The sequence below is a fragment of the Sinocyclocheilus grahami genome, unplaced genomic scaffold (assembly GCF_001515645.1).
Source record: "Sinocyclocheilus grahami isolate Dianchi unplaced genomic scaffold, SAMN03320097.WGS_v1.1 scaffold210.1, whole genome shotgun sequence".
NCBI classification, from domain to species: domain Eukaryota; kingdom Metazoa; phylum Chordata; class Actinopteri; order Cypriniformes; family Cyprinidae; genus Sinocyclocheilus; species Sinocyclocheilus grahami.
Genome location: NW_015505389.1, coordinates 1,157,226 through 1,181,302, shown reverse-complemented (window position 1 = coordinate 1,181,302; position 24,077 = coordinate 1,157,226). Strand labels below are relative to the sequence as shown.

The following is a 24,077-nucleotide window of genomic DNA, read 5'->3' as shown; positions in this document are numbered from 1 at the left end:
AATGCTCCACCCGGAAACAAAGATGCCGTGACGCCAAACTCCCTCATGAAAGAAGAAAGCCATCGTGTTTACAACTGTGACAATGAGCGTTTATCATATTTTCGAAAGTATGTGAAATATTTAAAGTTCGTGGCACAGAATCTTTAAAATATGTCTGAGAGTTTTACACACCGGTCTGTTATTGTGGTGACACTTCCACGTCCCGAAACAGTATGTGAAATATTTAAAGTTCGTGGCACAGAATCTTTAAAATATATCTGAGAGTTTTACACACCGGTCTGTTATTGTGGTGACACTTCCACGTCCCGAAACATGATGCTGAAACGAAACGAACTGTGATTGGTTGTTTGACATGTCGGTTAAACGGCCTCATGGGCGGGCCTTGGCCAGTGAAAGCTGCCATAGATTCCAGACCTTCAGCCATCAGTCTAGAAGTGTTTTTAAATGGTTATATAATTACATTATTAATACCATGCTGAAAATCAAATGCTGAATCCAGTGTTTGAGAATGACTTACTTTGAGGGCACACAGAATAATATCTTGCCTTTTTGTCAATTGCCTCTGTTTTGCATGCATGGTAGATCATCCTGAGCAGGTGGGTCAGATCTCAGTGTGCTTGAGAACGAGCTCTTATTGCATTATAGTCCTCCACGTCAGCTGTGTTCTCAAAACTCTGGCAATTTGATAATACCTAGAATATCAAAATCAACTGCGGGCGGCAGATCCTTTTCCTATGTTAAAGGATTTTTAGGCTGCATTAATTAGGTCAACCGGAACCGGGAACACTTTCCATAACACCCGATGTACTTGCTACATCGTTAGAAGAATGGCATCTACGCTACTATTAGTCTGTTTCTCTCTTATTCAGAGGTCACCGTAGCCACCAGATCCAGTCTGTATCCAGATCAGATGGTCACTGCAGTCACCCGGATCCAGTATGTATCCAGCCCAGATGGATCAGCACCTAGAGAGGACCTCGGCATCCCTGAATGTCAGCGGAGATCAGGACAACTAGATGAGCCCCAGAGACAGATCCCCTTGTCTCCTAGACGGCCACCGGGACAAGACCACAGGAACCAGATGAGTCCTCTGCACAATGTGACTTTGCTGCAGCCTGGAATTGAACTGCTGGTTTCGTCTGGCCAGAGGAGAACTGGCCCCCCGACTGAGCCTGGTTTCTCCCAAGGTTTTTTCTCCATTCTGTCACCGATGGAGTTTTGGTTCCTTGTCGCTATCGCCTCTGGCTTGCTTAGTTGGGGACATTTCATTTCCAGCGATATCATTGACTTGATTGCACAGATACTATTTAAACTGAACTGAGCTGGATGATAACATCACTGAATTCAATGATGAACTGCCTTTAACTGAAAATGTAGTGTTTACTATTGTCATTTTGCATTATTGACACACTATTTTCCTATTTGTAAAGTTGCTTTGACACAATCTGTATTGTTAAAAGCGCTATATAAATAAAGGTGTCTTGACTTGATTTGGCTTGAGACCTGTCAACAACTCATAGCAGTAGACTGTTGGTGAAAAAATTTACAAAGTTATATTATTTATATTAATAAATTAGTGGCAAATGTGACAGACACAGGCTGTGCTGAATGTGTGACAAAGTATGCCACAATATCCTCTCAGGATTCAGGAAAAACATGTTTCCTTCTTTTCTTTAGTTGATTTGCTGGTGTGCTTTGGGTCATTGTCTTGTTGCATCACTCAAACTTTCTAAAGTCATGAACTGCCGTCGTGACATTCTCCTGTGAAATGCCTTGATACTATTTTGAATTCATTGTACCTTAAATGATTGCGAGGTGTCCAGGCCTTGAGGCAGCAAAGCAGGACTAAACCGTGATGCTCTTGCACAGACCCACACTTCCAATCTCATCTCCTTCACTGACTCCAATTAGCTTTTGGAGAAGTCATAACACACACTCATTGTGTCATTAAAATTTGGAATTCAATTAAGATCAGACAACATGTTGTGAGTAAGCAATTCACAGATTTTCTAGGTTAATGGATGTGCCTTGTAAAATGAACTTTTTCTGGAGAAAAAAAATAAAATAAAAATACAAATCAGTGAGAATCACAGTAACAACCGTGTACAGTATATATTTAATGTATTTTACTGTTTATTGTACAGCTGGGTTGTTAAATATAATTTAAACCTGGAAATTTTAGTATTTTGAAATATGAAAGTGAAAAAAGTGACGTGACGTGGCCAAGTATGGTTACCCACACTAGGAATTAGTGCTCTGCATTTAACCCATCCTAAGTGCACACACACACCGTGAACACACACACCCGGAGCAGTGGGCAGCCATTTATGCTGCGGTGCCCGGGGAGCAGTTGGGGGTTGTAAGACATGTACATTAAGACAATACGTAATATATTGTATTGTATTCAAATTGAAAATTGTTGAAAATTAATTCCTGTAGTTTTTAATTGCTTATGCTCCCATTATTCTCTGGGACATTGAATCACTAGGAATTAGTGCTCTGCATTTAACCCATCCTAAGTGCACACACACACCGTGAACACACACACCCGGAGCAGTGGGCAGCCATTTATGCTGCGGTGCCCGGGGAGCAGTTGGGGGTTGTACATTAAGACAATACGTAATATATTGTATTGTATTCAAATTGAAAATTGTTGAAAATGAATTCCTGTAGTTTTTAATTGCTTATGCTCCCATTATTCTCTGGGACATTTAATTATTTGTTGTTTTGTTTTGTTGTGTTTGTTTGTTATTTTGATAATGTTGTTATGTTCAACTTGTTGTTTTGTGTGTTCTGGAGTTCATTCATCTATTCAAAATGAGTATATTCATAATTGTTACTGTTGTTAGTTCAGTGGTTTGGTCAAAAGCAGGTCATTCAAAATAATTTAATGAAATAAGTGACGTGATGTGTAGCCAAGTATGGTGTCCCATACTCGGAATTTGTGCTCTGCATTTAACTCATCCAAGTGCACACACACAGTAGTGAGTAGTGAACAAACACCAGGGCCATCCTTAGCTGACGCGGGGCCCAGTGCGAGGTAGGTAGTGGGGCCCCCCTCGGTCCAATTTGCGACCGTTCACCGCGGGGCCCCGGTATGCACCAGTTGCACCCTGCTATGGACGGCCCTGAAAAACACACACGCACATGCAGTGAGCAGCTATTTTTTTTTCTGCGATGCCCAAGGAGCAGTTGGGGGTTCGGTGCCTTGCTCAAGTGCACCTCAGTCATGGTATTGAGGGTGGAAGAGTGCGCTGTTCATTCACTCCCCCCACCTCCAATGTCTGCCAGTACCGAGACTCAAAACCACGACTTTTGGGTTACAAGTCCGACTCTCTAACCATTAGGCCACGACTGCCCATAAATAAGACTATATAGCATCGATTACTTTATTAAACATTCTAAAACTCATCCAACAGACATTGTCAGAATAACAAAAAAACAAACAAATATCTGGCCTCACTTTACTTAACTTTCCTAATTTTTTTCTCATGCTATTGTAATACCATGGCACCCTTTGAATGTATCACAGTACTGTATGACACCACCATTAAGAATTAGTCCTCTGAGAGAAATCAAACAAATAAATTAATAAATAAATCTTGCAGGCTGTAAGCTACAGTATGCTCAGGGCTGCTGGTAAACTGTTCACATGCAGAGGGTCACAGATGGACAGTCCTGAAGCGTGTAATGTATGTAAATAACAGTATAAGTGCAGGGCAGTAAATTAGCATTCAGCTAGATCAGCTTTTTGACCGCGGGGAGAATGCAGCTTAATCGAATTCAAAGTAAGAAGACCCTAGAATTTAGCATAACATCTCGAATAGCAGAAGACAAGTTTTTTCTGCGAAACCTAATTGTGTCTATCACACGGGATAACTGTTTCAACAGGGTTGTCTCCTGGAATAATTAGTCAGCAAGCAGGTTTAACCATCTGATGATATTAAAGTTTCCATGTGAACATTATCTTGGGATTATTGGGTTTGGCTGTTCAAAAACAAAACAAATTGTAATCCATAAAGACAAAACACATCTTAATTATTCACTTTATGGTAACATTCTGGAAAAGTGTGTGCTTTTAGTTTTGTTGATCTCAATGATGCTTTTGTGTCTTCTTGAGTATTTCATTTTTAAAATGCATTGCAAAAAGTATTAGCTGTTATAACAACTTCCACTCTTTTGGGAATGTCATCCAAACCTCCAGCTGACTCAGCCAGACTTGAGGAAGGAGGCCCAGGCCACAGCATTACAATGTGTCATGTAGACAAGACATTTTTGGGCAGAGAAAAATCTGCCTCCAGAAGCCACGCAGACAAACAATATTCCATCAGAGCTACTTTTACAAGAACATACATGTAAATTATATCGGAATAAATAAGGAAAGAAGACTCTTCAGTGTCTTTGATGTAGGTCTGCTAGCACATATTAGTTAAAGACATCTGCTGATGTCAAAAGGACCCAGCTAGGACTGAAACGCAGTTTTATCAAGAAATGGACATTCATCTTGCTTAAGGGGAACCCCAGGTATAAAGATTTGTATGGCTTAATATAACGTAAATTATGTCTCTTACTGAAATACTGTATGTAGTAGTAAACCCATGAAAGATTTACTTTATTTAAAAAATCCACAGTCCTTCGATGGAAAATTATGACCAAAATGCCACACAATGTGGCATCGTATCAGTATTCCAAGTTGTGTTGCGGTAAAATTAACAACACCGAGTGCAACCATTTGACGTCATTAAAAAAATGGCGTCCCCCCCATAGTCCAAAATACGTATAAAACTTTGCGTTTTTTTTTTCTTTTTTTCAATAACGTAAATCGTTCATGGGTTTCTTTTCTCCATTTCTGTCATGTTATTAGGGTTTGGGTTCTTTGCCACCATCGCCTTTGGTTTGCTTAGTCTGGGTCACATATTAAAGGCGCAATAGGAGATCTTGGAAAATGCTAACTTTAGCCTGATAGCACTGAAAGCGAATGTCCCACCCTCCCTGCAATCGCTGTCCAAAGCCACGCTCCCTGAACGCATATACGCTCACTCACAGACAAGAATACCAGAGAAAACATTACTACAATAGGCTACATCAGCGGTTCCCAATTCCAGCCCATGTTCCGAAGTGAAGTAAACTTCAACGGATTTCATCGGAACACAGTTCATGCACGTAGCTCACTTCTAACGAGCTGGTTATCTGAATCAGGTGTGTTAACTAAGCAAGACATTCAAAATATGCAGAGCGGGGAGCGTGAGGACTGGATTAATCGCTGGGCTACATCATTCACCGGTGAGAAAACTTTAAAAGTACTACAATACCAGGAAGGAAGATCGGGTTGTTGATGTTTGTCTGCCCTCCTCGCTCTGCGTGCATGAAAGCGCTGATGACGTATCCTGTCTGCGAGAACAGGGTGCGCGGAGGTATGCAGATACATAAGTTGACAGGCAGGTAGGAAAGCTTATTAAAACACTCGGACCGAGCGTTTTGATTGGACGAACATTTCTTGGTCCTACGCCTTCCACAGAACATATAAATACAGATGAATACATTTAGACCACTTAACTTAATGATTGCTATCGGGATGTGAAAGACACTTTCAACCAGCATGAAAAAAAATGTTTCTGAAGACAATTACCTATTGCACCTTTAAGTAATATCGATTAATAGCACTGACACAACAAAACTTGAAATTAATTAAGCTGAATAACTATTATCTTCTGTTTTGTAGCTGAACTTGTTGTTGATAATTGATGCATTTTGAATTTAACTGAACTGAGCTGTGTATTTAACTTGTTTTATAATGAATGAACGATAATTGAACTGAACTGAATCAACACTGAACTGACTGGGCCTGAATAGTTTCTTTAAAACAGAATTTGGATTTGTCTCATTTTTTGAAGTTTGCTACTTTCCTGTTTAGTAGTGAAGCTGCTTTGAAACAACCTAAAGTGCTATAAAAAATAAAGTTGACTTGACTTAATAAGAGTGACTTAATAATTTACACTATATTTCAGATGTTCCTGTGCAAATAAACATACACTGGAATTTTCAGAGAGACTTAGGATCATGGCTTGAAGTTTACGCATTCAGAAAGCAACTCTTTTTAATATCTTATTAAACAATAATTCACCCCAGAATGGACATTTTGTCATCTTCTACTCCTCCTCACATCAGTGTGAACATGTTAACATCTCCTTTTGTTTTACTGAGGCTATAAAGTCATACAGGTTTGGAAGTACATGAGGGAGAGTCAGTGATGACTGTACCTTTAATGTTTTCACTTCTTCCTGAGCGTTGTTCATCCTCAAGCCATATTACATTGTAATTAGCTGGTTTTATGATGCAATTTATTGAAACGCCTGAAGACACGACTCTTCTGTGAGTGCCTGATTTGATTAGTAATGCTCTAATTAAACTCTTCAAAAAGCCTGTAATATTCTTTCACCAGTGTCTTTTCTACATATATAATTTACTTTAATTCTTTTCTTAATAATTCCAGACTGTTGTATTCAAGCACGGCATCATGTCTCCCTTTTGTTATTTCTAATCATTATGGATAAAAGTCTGCTAAATGAATAATTGTAACTTTAATGTAAACAGTGTCTCAACATAGAACTTTCAAGTAATACAAAACATTATCTCATTCTCTTTCTACACCAAAAATGCAAAAACGGATTTCCAGTATTGTTTTACTGCCTAGTACTCAAACTCCTTGAGCAAAAAAAAGTAAAACAAAATGATTTATGCAAAAAACAAAGCCAGAGTGCAAACCTTGTGGAATATTATGAAAAGATGTTACCAGGGCCATGGGAGACAATGCATCAGTGTTCATATTAGTAGCAGCAGGAAGGGATGGAAGTCTGGCCTTGTAGATGAGGCTATTGTGTGAGATGCAATTGAGAGCATCCAGGTTCTGTAATCGCTTTCAAACAGATGCTGTGCGCTTCATACTTAGGCCAATTCCAATCCAAAGCACACAACGGAGTGCTGTGGACTAGAAACCACAGTTAATTTAGTACTTTCTTAAAACTGTTGTAAAATCAGCTCTTCACACCTTTAGGAATACGAATGTAAAGACAATCCTAAATGTGTTTATCAATAATTAAACACATTTCACTCCAAAATGATCTCTCTCTCTCTCTCTCTCTCTCTCTCTATATATATATATATATATATATATATATATATGTATATGTGTGTGTGTGTGTGTACACACAAAACAGTGCTTTCTGGTCCTCAAATCCGATTGGCTGAGAGGTCTTTCCAACCATGAGATATGTGACCCTGGACAACAAAACCAGTCATTAGGTCATAATTTTTAATTTGAGCTGAATAAATAAGCTTCCCATTGATGTATGGTTTGTTAGGATAGGACAATATTTGGATGAGATACAAATATTTGAAAATTTGGAATCTGATGGTCAAAAAAATCTAAATACTGATAAAATCGCCTTTAAAATTGTTCAAATGAAGTTCTTAGCAATGCATATTACTAATCAAAAATTACGTTTTGATATATTTATGGTAGGAAATGTACAAAATATCTTCATGGAACATGATCTTTACTTAAAGTCATTAAAGTCATTGGCATAAAAGAAAAATCGATAATTTTGACCCATACAATGTTTTTGTTTTTGGCTATTGCTAAAAATATACCCCAGCGACTTAAGACTAATTTTGTGCTCCAGGGTCACATATATTCACCAATATCGCCACGGGAACTGTTTCACCGTTTGTATCACTCCACTTACAGCATTTCTCACAGCCAGTATCACGGTGGACGACTAAATTCACTATAATCTTACAAATACTATTGTTTTAAGAGTTTTTTAGACACGGATGTATTTGTTTTGACTTCAAATATGCGGTTTGTTAATAAATATAACTTGTATTTGAAAATGTGCTTCTAAGTTTTCGGAGATGTGTGCTCCAGGGAGTCAGTCAATGAATGAATTAATATTTTATTTTATTTTATTTTATTTTATTTATATTTTAATGAATGAATTAATGAATGAATTGCATTTTTTTGGGGGGAAATGCATATTGCATTGCATAATGCATACAGAGCTCCTAAGGGGACACGGTGATGGGGGAAAAAAAAGGAACATTTATATTTTATTGCCTTTGTGTTTTACAGTACTTGCAAATCTTAGTGTTCTCTTTCAAAAGTATTGCATTCCCCCAAGAAATGTTGCTTTCTCTCACAAAACATTTCTGTTCTCTCGCAAAACTGTTGCATTCCTCCAGAGAAACTTTGTGTTCTCTCACAAAATCACTGAAATATAGTTTTTCCTCATCTCATATTTATATCCCTTTTTTTTTTTTTGCAAGGGAACACAAAAGCCTTGCAATAATTTTTTTTTTTTTTTGCCATCCTAGATTTTTTCCATCACTATTTCCTTTTAGGTGCTCCAATCCATACTAAAAAGCCATCTTTACGTTGTAAAGATGGGAAGCTTTGTCACAATCTGTATTGTTAAAAGCGCTATATAAATAAAGGTGACTTGACTTGACTTGACTTGACTTTATGCAAAATATAATTTCTTATTTCTTTCCAGTTTCGACATGATCTGGACATCTTCATTCAGATTTCATGACATTTGCCTGGAGGAGGTAATTGGGCAGCGAGCAAAATTGTAATTACATGCTAATTACAAATCATAACACAGATCAACTAGTCTGAACTCACATATCATCAACTGCATGTAGGGGGTTGGCTTTCAACAAAGACAGATGTTGTCTGGTGAGACGAGGGAGCAGACATTCATCTGACCTTATCAGACCGTTCTAAATAAACAGCATTGTGGGAAATAAGAAGGAGCTCAATGCACAGCAAGAGTCACCCATCGCCACCATTGAAAGCCTCTGGTCTATTTAGCTGTTTGATAAAAAGTCCATTAATGCATGTCTAATTAAATGATAAGCTCAAATGAAATCACGGGTTTGAAAGATTTGCAGTAACCACCTCATGGAGTGGCAAGTGATCGTGGGCCATCTAATAATCACAAACAAACACAAGTATAGGCACAGCAGCAATGAGATAGTCACCACGCAAATTGATTTGACTTTTATATTGAATCGCTGAGCTGCCAGAGGCTAATTGGATTATATGGTGTGTCGTGACCGGTCAAGTCCTGGCATGTTCTGAGATATCAGTGCTTTACAACCAAGATATGTGAGTAAAGAAGGTCAAGATGGGTCAGAGAAACCATAGAGAAGAGATTTATCTCAAGACTGCGGTCTTATGAAGCGAAATAAAACAATTAGCTCCTTGAAGCAGCTTCTCTCTATAGTACCATCTGAAAAATTACCAGTATATAAATATACTCGATATATAAAATGAAAACGTATGGTTTAAATGTAGATTTTGATTTGAGTTTTTTTTTTATGTTATAATATTGAATTTGGATTGGATTTAAACTATTGTGTATTTTGTTTTACTTGTTTTTACAAGTTTTTTCTTTTGATTGAATCTCTTATGCACTTTGATACTATTTTTGTTAATGTTATGAGCATTTGTTATGTAAATGTAATAATTTATTGAATTAGTTTGTTTTTTGATTTATGCAAGAGTTCACATTTTGTCTACACTGTAAAAAATCAAATTAACAAAATGTTGGTAGGGCAAAAATATTTAAGTTGAGCTAATTTTATTGCTTGGGCTTAGTTGAGAGGACATATGATATTAAGTCTACACAAATATATTTGAAAAACATTGAATGAACGGTAATTTTCAAATCCAGTCAATATGTTGACTGTCACGAATCCGGTCCATGAACTTCCGTCGGCTAACCATCAGAGGTCACCCTTCCCATTTTCATTGACTCTCGCACTCACACTGTTGCATATCTTCCCGGACTACATATCCCATCATTCACAGCACTGATTGCACACAGCTGGTTCACTAATTGCACACAACACTGATTGCACCCAGCTGTTTCATATCACTCCCTCACTATTTAGCACTTACTCTGATCCCTTCCCTCTGCCGAGTATTGTTTAGCGCCTATCCGTTGATAGCTACACTACAGAGCCATCGTTAGCCTCCTAGCCTAGTATTGCCTTGCCTTGCCTGTTTTCTCGGTTTCTGGTCTTCGCCTGTTTTCCTGGATTTACCCCTTTAGTCTTGCCCCTTTTTGATTCTGTCTTCCGATTGTCGACCTGCGCTAGCCCTAGGACTATTCTTGTGTTTACTAAATACATTTTATTTTTTAGACTAAATTTATCGACAAAAACATACAGCATATCCGATATTTTTGAGTGGATATTTATAAGTGTTTTATAAGTCATGTGTCCGAAGAAAAATTTATATTTAGGCTATGTTAAATGTAGGCTATATCAAGTTCATGTGTCAGGTACTGTAAGTGGAACTGAATTTGTACTTAGACTGAATTTATCAATACTTGTATATTAAAAAAAAGGTGTAAACGTATTATTTAAAACGTATGTATTTATACACATACGTACAACATTGTAACAATGTTCGTAATTCGGGAAGAAGGAGACGGGAACCGGCGAACATTTAAACAATTTAATAAAAATGAAAGTAAAGCGGCAGCTTTGGCGGATGGCAGATGGCAGCAGGCTCCGGCCTCAGGCAACTCCTCCGCTCCCTCACGGACGGCAGCCGTCCCTTCACAGCCCAGGCGGCCGGCAGCGAGTTTGTCCACCTCCCCCCGGTAACTCACTCCAGCCCACTGCCTCGAGCGTCCATGGCAGCAGACTGCTCCGCCATGCTCGATGACACCACGGATTCACCACAGCGGCGAGGGATCTCTGGCAGCGTGTCCCTCCTTCCTCCCGGGTTTTGGCACCAATGTAACACAGTTCGTAGTCACGAGAAGGAGGCAGGAACCATTTAAACTCGACCATTTAAACAATTAAATAAAATGAAAGTAAAGTTGCAGCCCCTCGCGGACGACTGCCGCACACAAATCACAAAATAAAATCCAGGCCTGGTGCTCTCTCGTCCAACACTGTCGTCACTCCTCCTTTTATCCTTCCGGAGCTCCTCCGTGGGACTCGAGACCGGTGAGTGACGCAGGTGTCATGCATTAGCATGCACTCCACCGGCCTCGCTCCATTCCCACGGCTCTCGGCCCTGCCCCTCTCGTCACAAACATATATAAAAACATTGAATAAGCATTGTATGAATATGTCTGAGGGAAATGAGCTAGACGCTTCTTCTTATATTAACTAACGTACTCTACGATTAGCTCAGTGAATAATAAAAAAAAAAACATAGACCCGACTAGAACAAGCGGAGTGATACAAAATTGTGAAAGGGCGTTCCTGTAGCGATACCGGTACAATATGTCACGGTTCTCAACCAATCAGATTTGAGAACCAGAACGAACTGTTGTATAAATAAAAACATTGAATAAGCGTTGTATGAATATGTCTGAGGGAAATTAGCTGTTTAAGTGAAGGGAATGTGGTCTTTCTTCTCGTTTAATCCATAAAACACTTAATGTCAAAAGCTGTGTTACTATAATTAATTTTAGGTTTCATTTTGGCGGGTTGTATGATATTTTTGTGTTTCCGTGACATTAAATGATATGAAGAGATCGCGCGGTCTCTCTCTTTTATAAGCCAATGCTTACTACGACGAAACGTGTAATGTAAACCACAGGAATACGCTTATTTGAAGTTAACATGGGCGTGTTGAATGGGTTTTTCCGTGTGCAAACTTCTGCAATTGTCCCTTGAAATTAAAAGTCGACATTAAACGTGACTAACAACCAAGCAAATGCTCACAACACAACCAAACAAAGAAAGCACCAGCACCTGCTGTCAAACTGATGAAGATGGGTTCTTGATTTGCTGGTGCTTTTTCTATTTGCATGTGTTTTCTGAAGTTGCATCGAGTTGAGGTCTCTCGGCCCCTGTAATAAACAACGGAATCCTTTCACAAGGCTGTTATCAAAGCAGACTGCGTCTCAGTCAGTTCCCTAGGTAGTGAATCACTAGATTGTGCACACGAGTCCCTGCACTGGTAAAAAGACTATGGCTTAGTAAACATTGGGACAATTGATCAATCAATTTGTAAAATTTCACCACTGGTATTTATCAACAACAGGCAGTCATATATTGATATTATTTTAATGCTGTTTAAGGTAGACTTATAATATGAAATGTGCATGTTCTGTTTCAAATCGTTGCAACTCATGAACAATCAACATCAATGCTTCCTGTGTTGTGCGATGGATTGAGATTTTTTGTGTGCCAAAAAAAATGGTTGCAACTTCTGTTTCATCACAAATTTTAATTAACTGGTATTACATTTTAAATTATTTAAAAGGCATGATTTAATTTCTTGAGATAAATTGTACTTTATTTCTCCATCAGAGTGTGGCCAAAGGTTTCATTGGTGGTTTCTCATCATTGCAAGTTTTCAGATGCTGGCCAGTCACTTCTTCCAAGGCTCCAAACGCTGCCATGTGACCAGACAGCGCCACTGCAACTACATAGTGTGTGTGTGTGTACTATCAAAACTAAGACTTAAGGTAATATGTGTAAAAGTTTAGAGTGTTTACTACAATTAAAATGTGCTTTATTGTTCTCAGTGGCATCTACGCTAATATTAGACTGTCTCATTCTTATTCCGAGGTCACTGTAGCCACCAGATCCAGTCTGTATCCAGAGCAGATGGTGGATCAGCACCCAGAGATGCCCTCGACAGCCCTGGAATGTCAGCGGAGACCAGGACAACTAGATGAGCCCCACATGCAGAGACAGATCCCCTCTGAAGACCTCGTCACCTAGACGGGCATCGGGACAAGACCACAGGAACCAGATGAGTCCTCTGCACAATCTGACCTGTGTTGCAGCTTGCAATTAAGTGTTGTGCGATGGATTGAGATTTTTTGTGTGCCAAAAAAAATGGTTGCAACTTCTGTTTCATCACAAATTTTAATTAACTGGTATTACATTTTAAATTATTTAAAAGGCATGATTTAATTTCTTGAGATAAATTGTACTTTATTTCTCCATCAGAGTGTGGCCAAAGGTTTCATTGGTGGTTTCTCATCATTGCAAGTTTTCAGATGCTGGCCAGTCACTTCTTCCAAGGCTCCAAACGCTGCCATGTGACCAGACAGCGCCACTGCAACTACATAGTGTGTGTGTGTGTACTATCAAAACTAAGACTTAAGGTAATATGTGTAAAAGTTTAGAGTGTTTACTACAATTAAAATGTGCTTAATTGTTCTCAGTGGCATCTACGCTAATATTAGACTGTCTCATTCTTATTCCGAGGTCACTGTAGCCACCAGATCCAGTCTGTATCCAGAGCAGATGGTGGATCAGCACCCAGAGATGCCCTCGACAGCCCTGGAATGTCAGCGGAGACCAGGACAACTAGATGAGCCCCACATGCAGAGACAGATCCCCTCTGAAGACCTCGTCACCTAGACGGGCATCGGGACAAGACCACAGGAACCAGATGAGTCCTCTGCACAATCTGACCTGTGTTGCAGCTTGCAATTAAACTGCTGGATTCGTCTGGAATTTTTGTTCCTTCGACACACGATTTTTCTGTTTAATACTGTAAAGCTGCTTTGACATCTGTAGTGTAAATACAGTGACTGGATTTTACTTGACTCAGTTCAGTTGAACTGTAGCACCTGGTTCATTTATTTTTTCTGTCTTCTGCCTCATTTTAAAGATATAATTGTGAACAGTAGTAATATTTGTAAATGTTTGTTTGCAAACATTGTTTAACTTTAAACAAAATGTTTAAAGTTTTTAATATTCTATCAACTTGTTTTCTTTGTGTGTGTGTGTCTAATATATGTATGTGTGTGTGTGTGCGTATATATATATATATATATACATATATATATATATATATATATATATATATATATATATACACACCTTGCTACGTGTACTGTGTTAGGCTAACCGAGACTTGTCATTTGCATTTATTTATCGCTTTGGATAAATGCGTCTGCTAAATGACTAAATGACTAAATAAATAAACTTTAGTCTTTTTTAAGTTCATTAAACAAATGTTTAAAATACATTTTGTAGTTGTTATTACAAATGTAATGTTTGACAACTGGAGCACTTGAAAGGGATGGTTCACCCAAAAATGGAAATGTGCTGTTATTTTATTGACCCTCAGGCCATCCCAGATGTCAGTGACTTTTTTTCTTCAGTACACTCTTAAAAATAAAGGTGCTTCAAAAGGTTCTTCAAGCGTTGCCATAGAAGAACCATTTTTGGTTCCACAAAGAACCATTCAGTCAAAGGTTCTTTAAAGAACCATCTCTTTCTTACCTTTTTATAATCTTACCTTTTGTGAAACAGAAAGGTTCTTCAGATGTTAAAGGTTCTTTATGGAACCATTCAGACAAAAAGGTTCTTCTATGGCATCGTGAAGCACCTTTATTTTTAAGAGTGTAGATGATTTTTATCTGAAACGGTGATCCTTGGCGATTCACACACTGCACGTCTGTGGCTGCTGGTTTTTGATTGTTTAGCTTCTTAAGGCCTCAATGTGTCCTCAGGAGCGTTTGGTAATTTGGTCTTGTCTTTATAAGTTTATTTGACTCTCAAAAGCCGGCAGTCATAGACATGCAGTTTACTACATCTTGGATGACTTAAGAGTGAGTCAATTAATAGCAAATTTAAATTTTTGGGTGAACTATCCCTTTAAGCCTGCATGTTTAGCCTGTATGACAAATGTTATAAATGCAGATTATTATTAAATAAAGACTATTATGTATTGCAATGTGTGTGTTTTAGTGATTGATAGACACCAGGTAATACTTTTCTTAAACTAAATATAAAATATAATAACTAGTTCCACAGCAATTTCTTATGATTCCCAAATAATAAATCTTAGTTGAGGTAACATATGAAACACATGGAGTGAATGGTTACATTTTAATTGACACAATTTGCTGTAGTTTTCTAAATGTTTGACCAATTAAATAATTTCAGTTGAATGGACTGTAAAACTATTTCAGTAAAGGTTGAGCCAGCTAAAAAAGAACAATTCAGGCAACACTTTGAAGACGGAATTTCTGTGGAACTTGTTACTAAATAATAATTAGTTGAATTCTTTACTAATTATGAGTGACCCGGATGTCATTATCTTCACCTGTGCATGATTATTTTCCCGATTTATATTGTTCACCACTTGATAAGAAATCATACCTTGACAAAGGCTATTTGTTTTGCCGAAACGTTGGTAACTAATAAATGATGATTGAGTGTGCAGTTATGTTTTGTCTTTATTTAGTTTGCCCCTTAAACAGGTGTGCGTTTGTGTTATTCATTGTTATAATGAAAAGAAAACAGACCAGGAGGGCCGAGTAATAATTGCTGTAATTTACTCTTTTGTTGTTCAGTTACTCTGCTACCCGAAGATGTGATGTTATTACTTAGATGTTGCTCTTTCATGGATCAGAAGACTTAATGTAGATCACAGTAATGTTTCATTTAAATATCATATTTTTGTCTTATGGGTGTCTCTATGGAAACTCGGTGTGATTTTAGGAAAAAGAAAAGTAATTGTTTGCAGTGAGTACAAAGTATGCTTTTCTTCTGCATCAAAAAAACAAAACAAATATATATATATATATATATATATATATATATACAACATCACTGACGTCAATAAATGTTTCTCCTTTTAAACTCTTTGCTGCCTATGTGAAACAATTAAGCTATTATAGATTATTTATGTATTATAATTATTGCTATTATTATTATTTAATTTCCTATGGGTGTTTCAATTAGGAAAAACAAATGTGATTAACAACAATAATGACAAAGAGATAAAAGCAACATCGGAATGTTTTTATTGTGTGTTAATTTTTTTTTTTTAGAAAACAAAACAACCAATAAATACAAAGATAAAAAGCAACTTTATGGCGAGTGCCTCACCGTATTCCAATAGTAGCATTTCTGTTTCTTTTATATAGTTGCGTATATCTTTTTTTTGTTTGTTTTACTGCACTCAATGACAGCGGGCAGCAGCACCCAAAGCAGACGGGTCACAATGGATTGCAATGAAACATGAAACAGGCATGCAGATCCATGAGTGATCCTCTTCACGACCCCACACACTCATACAAAAATGTGTTGGCACATTAAAGACAACATCTAGAAACATTTTTGTTTGTTTGTTTCTTTTGCAAAATATATATTATATATACACACACAAAGAAAACAAGAAATAAACCCAGAAACCCTCTTTGTATCTATCCGTTTGACTTGCCTGTCAAAATACTGACACTTTCGAGTGTCACTTTCAGTTTTAAAGGTGAAGTGTGCCATTTTTGCACCTCTAGCATCACCAAACATTTGCAAGAAAAATTCACCATTTTCAAACAACAGTCCTGAACTGTTGTCTAGGCCTTTGGCCGTAGGGAATAACGTGACTGACAGCCGTCTAACGTCCCATGAGCAACATCCATAGCAATATGGTAGAGTTGGTACTTAGTGCTCACCATGGTTCTGGCATGCACTCCCCTCAGCATGGTGGCGTGGGTATCTGAACCTGAACATTTCTCACTGGTCAGCCAAAAAGGTAGTCCCGCCCCTAACTCACACCATTGGTTGAGTCAATGTTTTGATAGCGCCACAGTGTTACGCTTTTGATGAGAATCAATGGCTCACTTATGGTCTCTGCACATTAAGCTGGGAAAGGAGATTAATGTAAAAAAATGATACACATCACCTTTAAGGAATTCAATGAAAAGAAAAGCTCCATCACATCCTTACAGTCAAGGAATGCTTTCCAGTAAAAGCGGGTGCATCAGCACAGTAGATCGCCCCAATGTACAGAGTTTAACAATACACGTGATGTACAAACACAATATCACCCATGTCATCACATGGTTTCGTTAAAATCCTGTGTGTTTTCCTCCTGCTTGGTGTATAAGGCAGAGAGCCAGTCATGGTGTATGTCATAATCTCAAAACTGTTGAAATCTCATCGATTCCCTCATGGGTTTGGCAGGAATATCTGGCACAGGAGGTCGAAAACGTCAAAACAGAAAGTGCACGGAGGACAATAGAGGTTGAAGGTTAGAGAAATGTGCCGAGTCTTGCATTCCCACTCTTGATGAAGATGTGCATTCTCACTGGAGGACAGAAAGGCTCATTCATATGGGCTGGACTGGCCCAAGCCGAAGGAAACAGAGGAGGCGAGGTGAAGAGGTTGAAGCCGGTGTTGATCGGGTCTCGAGCTCTTGTGTTATCTGACCTCCAGGCAGTCCAGGTACTCCAGAGCCAGCTCATAGCAGAATCTGTACTGCTCCTGCCAACAACAGCAAGGTCATGTCAGTTTCTCTGTCAACATTCAGCACTGGCAGAGTTTTACATTCGAAGGAAATGCGAGTCATATTGGCCTGCAGATCGTTCATCTGATAATAAAAATCGGATTACGTAATTAAATATTATACACATTCTCAATGTCTGTCTCAGATCCATTCTCACAACAGATACAGAACAGGAGAGACTGAGGAAGCAAAGGCACTATTTACATAAATGACAAAAGTTCATGCTGATGAGTTCAGGTTTCTGCATCATTATTCATAATTGCACGCATCCATTTGAGCAGCATATGAGTATGTGGGGATATTTGGAGAATATATTTAGAAATGTAATACTAAATTAGAAATGCAGAAATTCACTCGGAAATTACCAGTACGTTTCACAAACACATAGTAACAGATTGAAAGAAATGTTAAAATGTGAAACTTTGAAGTAGAAAGACTGAGTAGAAATATATTTTTGTATTGGTTCATAACAATGTTTATGCTAGTTTGCTTTAGACATGATACTATCCTCTATTTTTTTTTTAATAAATCATGTATATTAACAACTTATTATTCATAATTCAATTATAAAGACAGTGTCAATATTTGCCTGTAGTACAAATTGTCTCTCCAGTTCATTTACGTCTCTTCAGCATATTTTTTTAAAAATAATTATGAATCGTAATACCAAATAATCAAATCATTTTGGATAAAATAATTTCCCAATTTTAGATTTCACTCTGCATCGTACAGGTAAAGGCTGTAAAGATTATAATCAAATCACTGTCAGAACAAAAATGTAGTAATATTTGGCCTTTAGTCAGTGGGATTGTTTTGCCAATTTTATCATCTTTTGCAAAGTCAAGTAAAAGCACCACAAATGATTTGGCACAATTTGTACACCAAAGTGTGATATATATATATATGTATATATATATATATATATATATATATTGGTTAGGGGTTTAGTCTGTATGTACGGGCAATAGCAGGTCGTAACCATTATAGACATTGAGGAAGACAAGTCCCGTTCAATAATTAGACATGGCCAAACTGACCCCCCAAAAAAGTTAAATTTTTTTGTCTGCTCTGCCTCAGGGGTCTAACAGCGCTCGATCAATGTCAAAATGATTGAGATAACCAATCGAATTCAAGTAAGAGGGGTTTGATGTTCACAGAAGCAGAGCACAAATTCCAGCATGAAGCGTCGAAAGCGAGCAAGGTAGAAGTAGCTAAACATTTAATATTTGACAACTGTTTTATGATAGACATGTTAAACGACTGACGGTAATATCTAGTAATGCAAACTACTTTCGCAGAAAACTTTCGCAAATTTCGCCATTTTATACGGAGCCCGGCACATGACATGCAAGAAAAAAATTTATAAAAATAAATTGTGGGTACGATTTCTTAATTCGTTCCCTCGATTTACTAGATCGTGAGCACGATTTAATAGGCTAATTCGTTCCCTCGTTTTAAGTAAATCCTGCGCTCGATACAATAATTCATGCCCTCCAATTCTTAGTACGCGATGTAGATTCCTCTGACTTAAAATAATTCCATGCAACGCTGCAAGGCTTTTGAGAATGTCTTTATAACTCATTCCCAACTCAAAATAAAACCCAATTAAAGTGTCTCTGTCCATAACATAACATAACGTGACCACATATAGCAGCAACATGTTTATGAGAATGCATACGCGGACAGGAAGTACAACTAATTATTATTTTGTGCGCACGATTTACCTAGAACGAGGGCACGAATTGTTATATCGAGCGCACAATTTACTTAAAATGAGGGAACGAATTAATAAATCATGCCCATGTTTTTTTTTTTTTCCATGTCATATGCGGGCTCCGTAGCTTTAAACCCAGCGGGCACCTTGACATCAATTTGACGTCAAATGTCGAGACTTGATCAATGTGACTTGATCAAAGTTTTGTTAGCAATTTCTTCCAGTGGTGATTGGGCGAAAATAGGAAATGAATCCCACACTGAAACTGGTTTAATGTTTATGTAGGCCAAAATGTTTGACGCTCAATTTACATCAAATCAACATCATGTCAAGTTTTTGACCCTACTTTGATTTGGATATTTGACTTGTTTTTTTTTTGTCGTTTTTTGACATCAAACTGACGTCTTTTCAACATCAATTGCTCACTGGGAAGTGAATGTGACGAGACAATAAATGTTTTGCCTTTTCGCCATATTGGGCATACAAATAAGAGTGAATGTGTGCATATTTTAAAATATTATTTGCAAATAGTTCAAAGTGTTTACTTCCCAACTGGAATTAGAACTAGAATTTTCTTCACTGTTTATATATATAATTGGCAATACGGCAAAATAAAAGCTTGCTGATTTTAAGTTTGAAAAATATGAAAATTCATATAAATATTATCATTTTATTTTTAAGTTTGCTATAAAATAATTGTATTTTTATTTAAAGCTCCCTTTTTATTTTAAATTATAATAGCATCATCACACTTTATAATTGTGTTTATTATTTTATTAAAAAAATAAATAAAGTGCAATAATATTATTATCACTATTATTATTTTTATAGTTATATTTAATGGGTCACAAGCAAACACCTAAGCAAACACCACTAATTAGTTCTTGCACACTAACCATAGACTCCACCATGTTGGGCTTGGAGTTGCGGAGAGTCTTGACAGCGTAGAACACGTCCACCATGTTGTGATGGTGCACCATCTCCATTATCATGGTGCAAGCGCAGAAAGTGCCGCTGCGTCCGCCGCCATTCCTTAAAGACAACAATACGTCAATTCATTAGCATCTTCAAGAAAAGCAGCATCTTGTAACACATGAAGGAGCGGGATCTGAGCAGCACACTTTCAAAGCTTGTGTGGATTATTGTATTAGAGATGTCTGGAGGGGATAGCTGTGAAAGAGGCATATTTGTGCCACCACAGGCTGCCAGACATCTGCAATACTTTTGAGCATGAAGGAATGGAAAGTACCAGTGCGCTCTGGGGAAAAGACATGCAATAAAAATGTCACATTCTACTGAGTTAAGATCATTTCCCCTGGGCTACTGATAAAGGAAGGGCACCCCAGCAAAGATGCTTTGAAGCCCGATACGCTGCATCTGTACCACGCTCTCATTAATAAAGGATAGACATATTAAACCACAGGCAAGTGCAGGTGGCAGGTACGAATCCCGAGGCCAGAGCACTAAGAAGTCAAATACTGAGGAAAATGAAGACATGAAAAAGCAGCCGGAGATTAAGAGCTTTAAGCAGATTTTCACAGTTGGGTGGCCACTGCAATTGCTGGAGTGCAGGAGCAAAAGTGACCTGGATTGTACAATAAACACAATGAAGTGTAATTGCTCTCCAATTAGTATTTGGAAGCGGAGCCGTGTGAAACTTACAGGCAGTGCACTACAGTGCGACCGTCGCCGCACTCCCTCAGCCACTTCTGCACTTGTGCCAGCAGGTTGAGAAAGGCCTTCTTAGAGTCTGGGATTTCACGATAAGCCGACCAGCGCAAGAACTGGAAATGTCGCACTACCAGATGACCTTCCTGCAGCTGAATGATAAAGACAGAGAGAAAACATTAATAAAAGAGACGCACAACAGCAGGCCAAAGAATTCTGCGGGTATTTTCAACGGACAAGACATAATGTTTTTAATTAACTATTTGCAATGACAAAAACATGCTAAGCAAATAAGTTAATTTTAACCCTTTCTACAGCATGATAGGAAATAATCGATATAATCATATATATTTTTTCCCCCACAAATTTTAGACATTGTTTAAATGTATTTTTAAACGTTAATGTCAAACTCAGCCACTTAAACTTTTTAACCAAATTATCAAGTGCTAAAAATCTACCCATCATTTTAATTTAGGCTAAATACGCAACCCTGCAATTCAAAACCCTCTTACACATTCTGGTGCAAGTGTTTTTTGTTTTTTTTTTCTTCGTCAAGGCTAGTCCCACACATGTAGTGCCAGGTAACAGTGTTGCAGAAATGGCAAATCTCACAAAAAAATAAAAATAAGTAAACTAAAACAGCTCACATGAAATATTTAGTTTGACCTCCTGAAACAACATTATCTGAACAACACTGGATCACTGCAAAAAACAAACATTTACCTACAGTTTTTCAAAACTCCAAAATACAATCTACCATACAATGCATCCCCAATACAACTAAATACAAGTACAATATATAAAAAAAGGTTTGAAATGATTAATTTATGTAAATACATAATATGTAAGTACATAAGTAGTTAAGGACACTTAATATAAAGTGGGTCCCTAATAGGTTTTGATGTTTGCACATTAAGAACTCCATATGTATGGCTTTACTAACATAGTAAACTTGCTTGGTAGCTCACCTGGTAGAGCATTGCAATTGGGTACACACACAACGCACATTTCATTTTATAATTTACAGATTCACTTTGATCTGTTTTGGATCAAACTGAACGCACTTTTAGCAGGATATTTCACTTCGAAAGTGTCACAGAATGTGCAAGAAGTATTGTAATATAATTTCACAGAAATGTCACCACATGCGTGGTTTTTTCAATCTGAAGCTGAAGCATGTCCTTTCACTAAATGTCTCATGCTCTGTTTTGCATCCTATTCCTGGAATATCTACTGTACTTCAAACACTCATTTCAAAAACAGCACACGCTATTCAGCTCATCTGCAAGTCATCGACTGGATCCTCTGAGCATTAATTAGCATCTAAATTACTCTGTAACAAATCGTAAAAGCATTGTTCTGTCATGGGGCTGTCTGTTTTTCTTTAACTAGGGATGGCGCTATTTAGCAACACTCTACACCTTGTACCTTTTTGGAGAAGCGAGACTCATCGTTCCAACACGGGTGGCTCTCTCTGGGGTCCTGTGAAGAGGCAGTACGGGACATTTTCTGACAATATCATGGAGTGTTTACCCGGCTTGCAGAGTCTCTGAGAGACAGAGGGGACTGACAGGGGGCTAGCCAAACTGACACAGACACGGATGGGAATGCGGCTAAAGGTTGACAGCCTGTCTGAAAGGAGTGCTAAAGGGGGCTAGCAATGAGAGGTGCAACACTTGGGACAAGATTTCAAAGAGACAAGATGTTGACAATGAAGCCATCAGGGAGGGCTAAAGTCAGCTAGAGGTGTGAGAAAGTGCCTTTTTATTCAGACAAGTCGATATCAGAAGCACAGACCACACTGAGAGATACTGACACAATACATACAACTCTATCTCTCTCACACACGCACGTAAAGTGTGAAATAAGCAGGTCTAATTCCAGAAGTGCAGTGCCTCCAGCGTTAGTTTGTGAAATTGAGACTTTTAATGACTGACCACACTTTTATACCTTTGCTTTAATTTAATCGGTATTGAATTCGATTTCTAAAAGACTCTGAAAAGATCATTTAGCCATTAGCTTCAGTTAATTAACCTTTCCCGGAGTGTTCCTGAATCTCCAGTTTAAAAAAAAAAAGATGGACGTGGAAGATGGGTAATTTGTCTAATGAGGTCTGATTTTAATGAGGTACTGTAATAAATGTCAGTGCTAACACTGGGAGAGAACGGCTCGTGATTGGAAGGCACATACAGGGGATAACATATATCAGAAGATGGCTTATTTGGCCCTATAGACTCACGCGTGTGATGTTGGTCACTCTGAATAGGCGAGTGACGACGTTGTCATCAGTGGATCTGGAGAGCAGCTCGACTGTCATGGGTCCAAACTGCTGCATGCCTGTTTCAGGCCAGTACTGCAGACAAGGCTGACAGAGAGAAAGACACAATTACAGATGCAAATTGCTATTTTAATACACTCCTGTACAAAGGATAGATCAAATGTGTTGTTTAATGAAGGGGCAGCGACCATCAGTGACAAATAAGTAGGGTTGGGTATCGTTTGAATTTTATCGATTCCGATTCCTAATTCCGATTCCAATAAGATAAAAAAATCCATTAAACAAATTTTAAGTCAAATATTTAGATGCCAAACATATTTATTCTGTTTTATGTCTATGGTTTTATCAAAAAAATACCACAGAAAAAAACAACTAGACTAATATAAATTTCAAACATTAAATTGTTAAAGAGAAGTAAACAAATTAATTAGCAATAGCATAAATAAATAAAACTGAACAAATGTCAGGTACAGAAATTGAAATCAAAAGTTGAAAAACACTGTATAGTTCCCTTTCGTGGGAACTTCGAACTGCGTCCTCTAGGTTTCCCATAGCGACCCCTAGAGGACGCAGTGTCTCGTTCCCTACTCAGGGAACCATGGTTACATAAGTAACCTGAGACGTTTTCCTTTAATAAATTAAATATTGATTAATCATTAAATTTACGAAAGATATTCAGTCAGTTAATTATTTTCTTTTGTTCTTTGATTAACATTAATGATAGGCAGCACGTTTATTAGACGGCTGTCTCTTTAACACCGAACACACACAGATCTAAAAATACTGTTACACATGCGTTTTCTTTCTCATCTGTTTACGGCCACTTAAGACAAAAAAACCCGGCTGTGTTTATGATGATATACTGACGTATTTCGTGCATACTGGTCGATAAATGTGAAAGAGAAGTCAGTTCTGGCCCAATACAAGCTTTGTGGAAATGCACGGAACAGTTCGAGAACGGACACAGGTCGGGAACCTGCATTGGGACCACTGTTCTCTGTGCTCGCGCTTCAGATGTGTGCACTGCATGCAAACAGTGTGCAAGTTCTTTCCCTTCCTGCACTTAAATAGTTTAAAATCACATTAAAATGCGAACGTGAGAATCGTTAAGCGGAATCGAAATGCAC

The 24,077-nt window shown here is 37.9% G+C and overlaps 1 protein-coding gene across 1 annotated transcript in view; it reads right to left on the bottom strand.

Moving 5' to 3' along the window:
• Positions 1-16,451: 16,451 nt before the first annotated feature.
• Positions 16,452-24,077, bottom strand: part of LOC107595905 (receptor-type tyrosine-protein phosphatase U-like) — a 271,117-nt gene continuing 263,491 nt past the window's right edge. The window contains exons 25-29 of the mRNA XM_016286495.1: positions 22,912-23,037; positions 22,101-22,154; positions 20,667-20,824; positions 19,901-20,036; positions 16,452-17,268 (exon numbers count right to left, since the gene is read on the bottom strand). Of these exons, the coding sequence (XP_016141981.1) occupies positions 17,206-17,268; positions 19,901-20,036; positions 20,667-20,824; positions 22,101-22,154; positions 22,912-23,037 (537 nt within the window). The 3' untranslated portion in view covers positions 16,452-17,205. The remainder of the gene's footprint in view (positions 17,269-19,900; positions 20,037-20,666; positions 20,825-22,100; positions 22,155-22,911; positions 23,038-24,077) is intronic.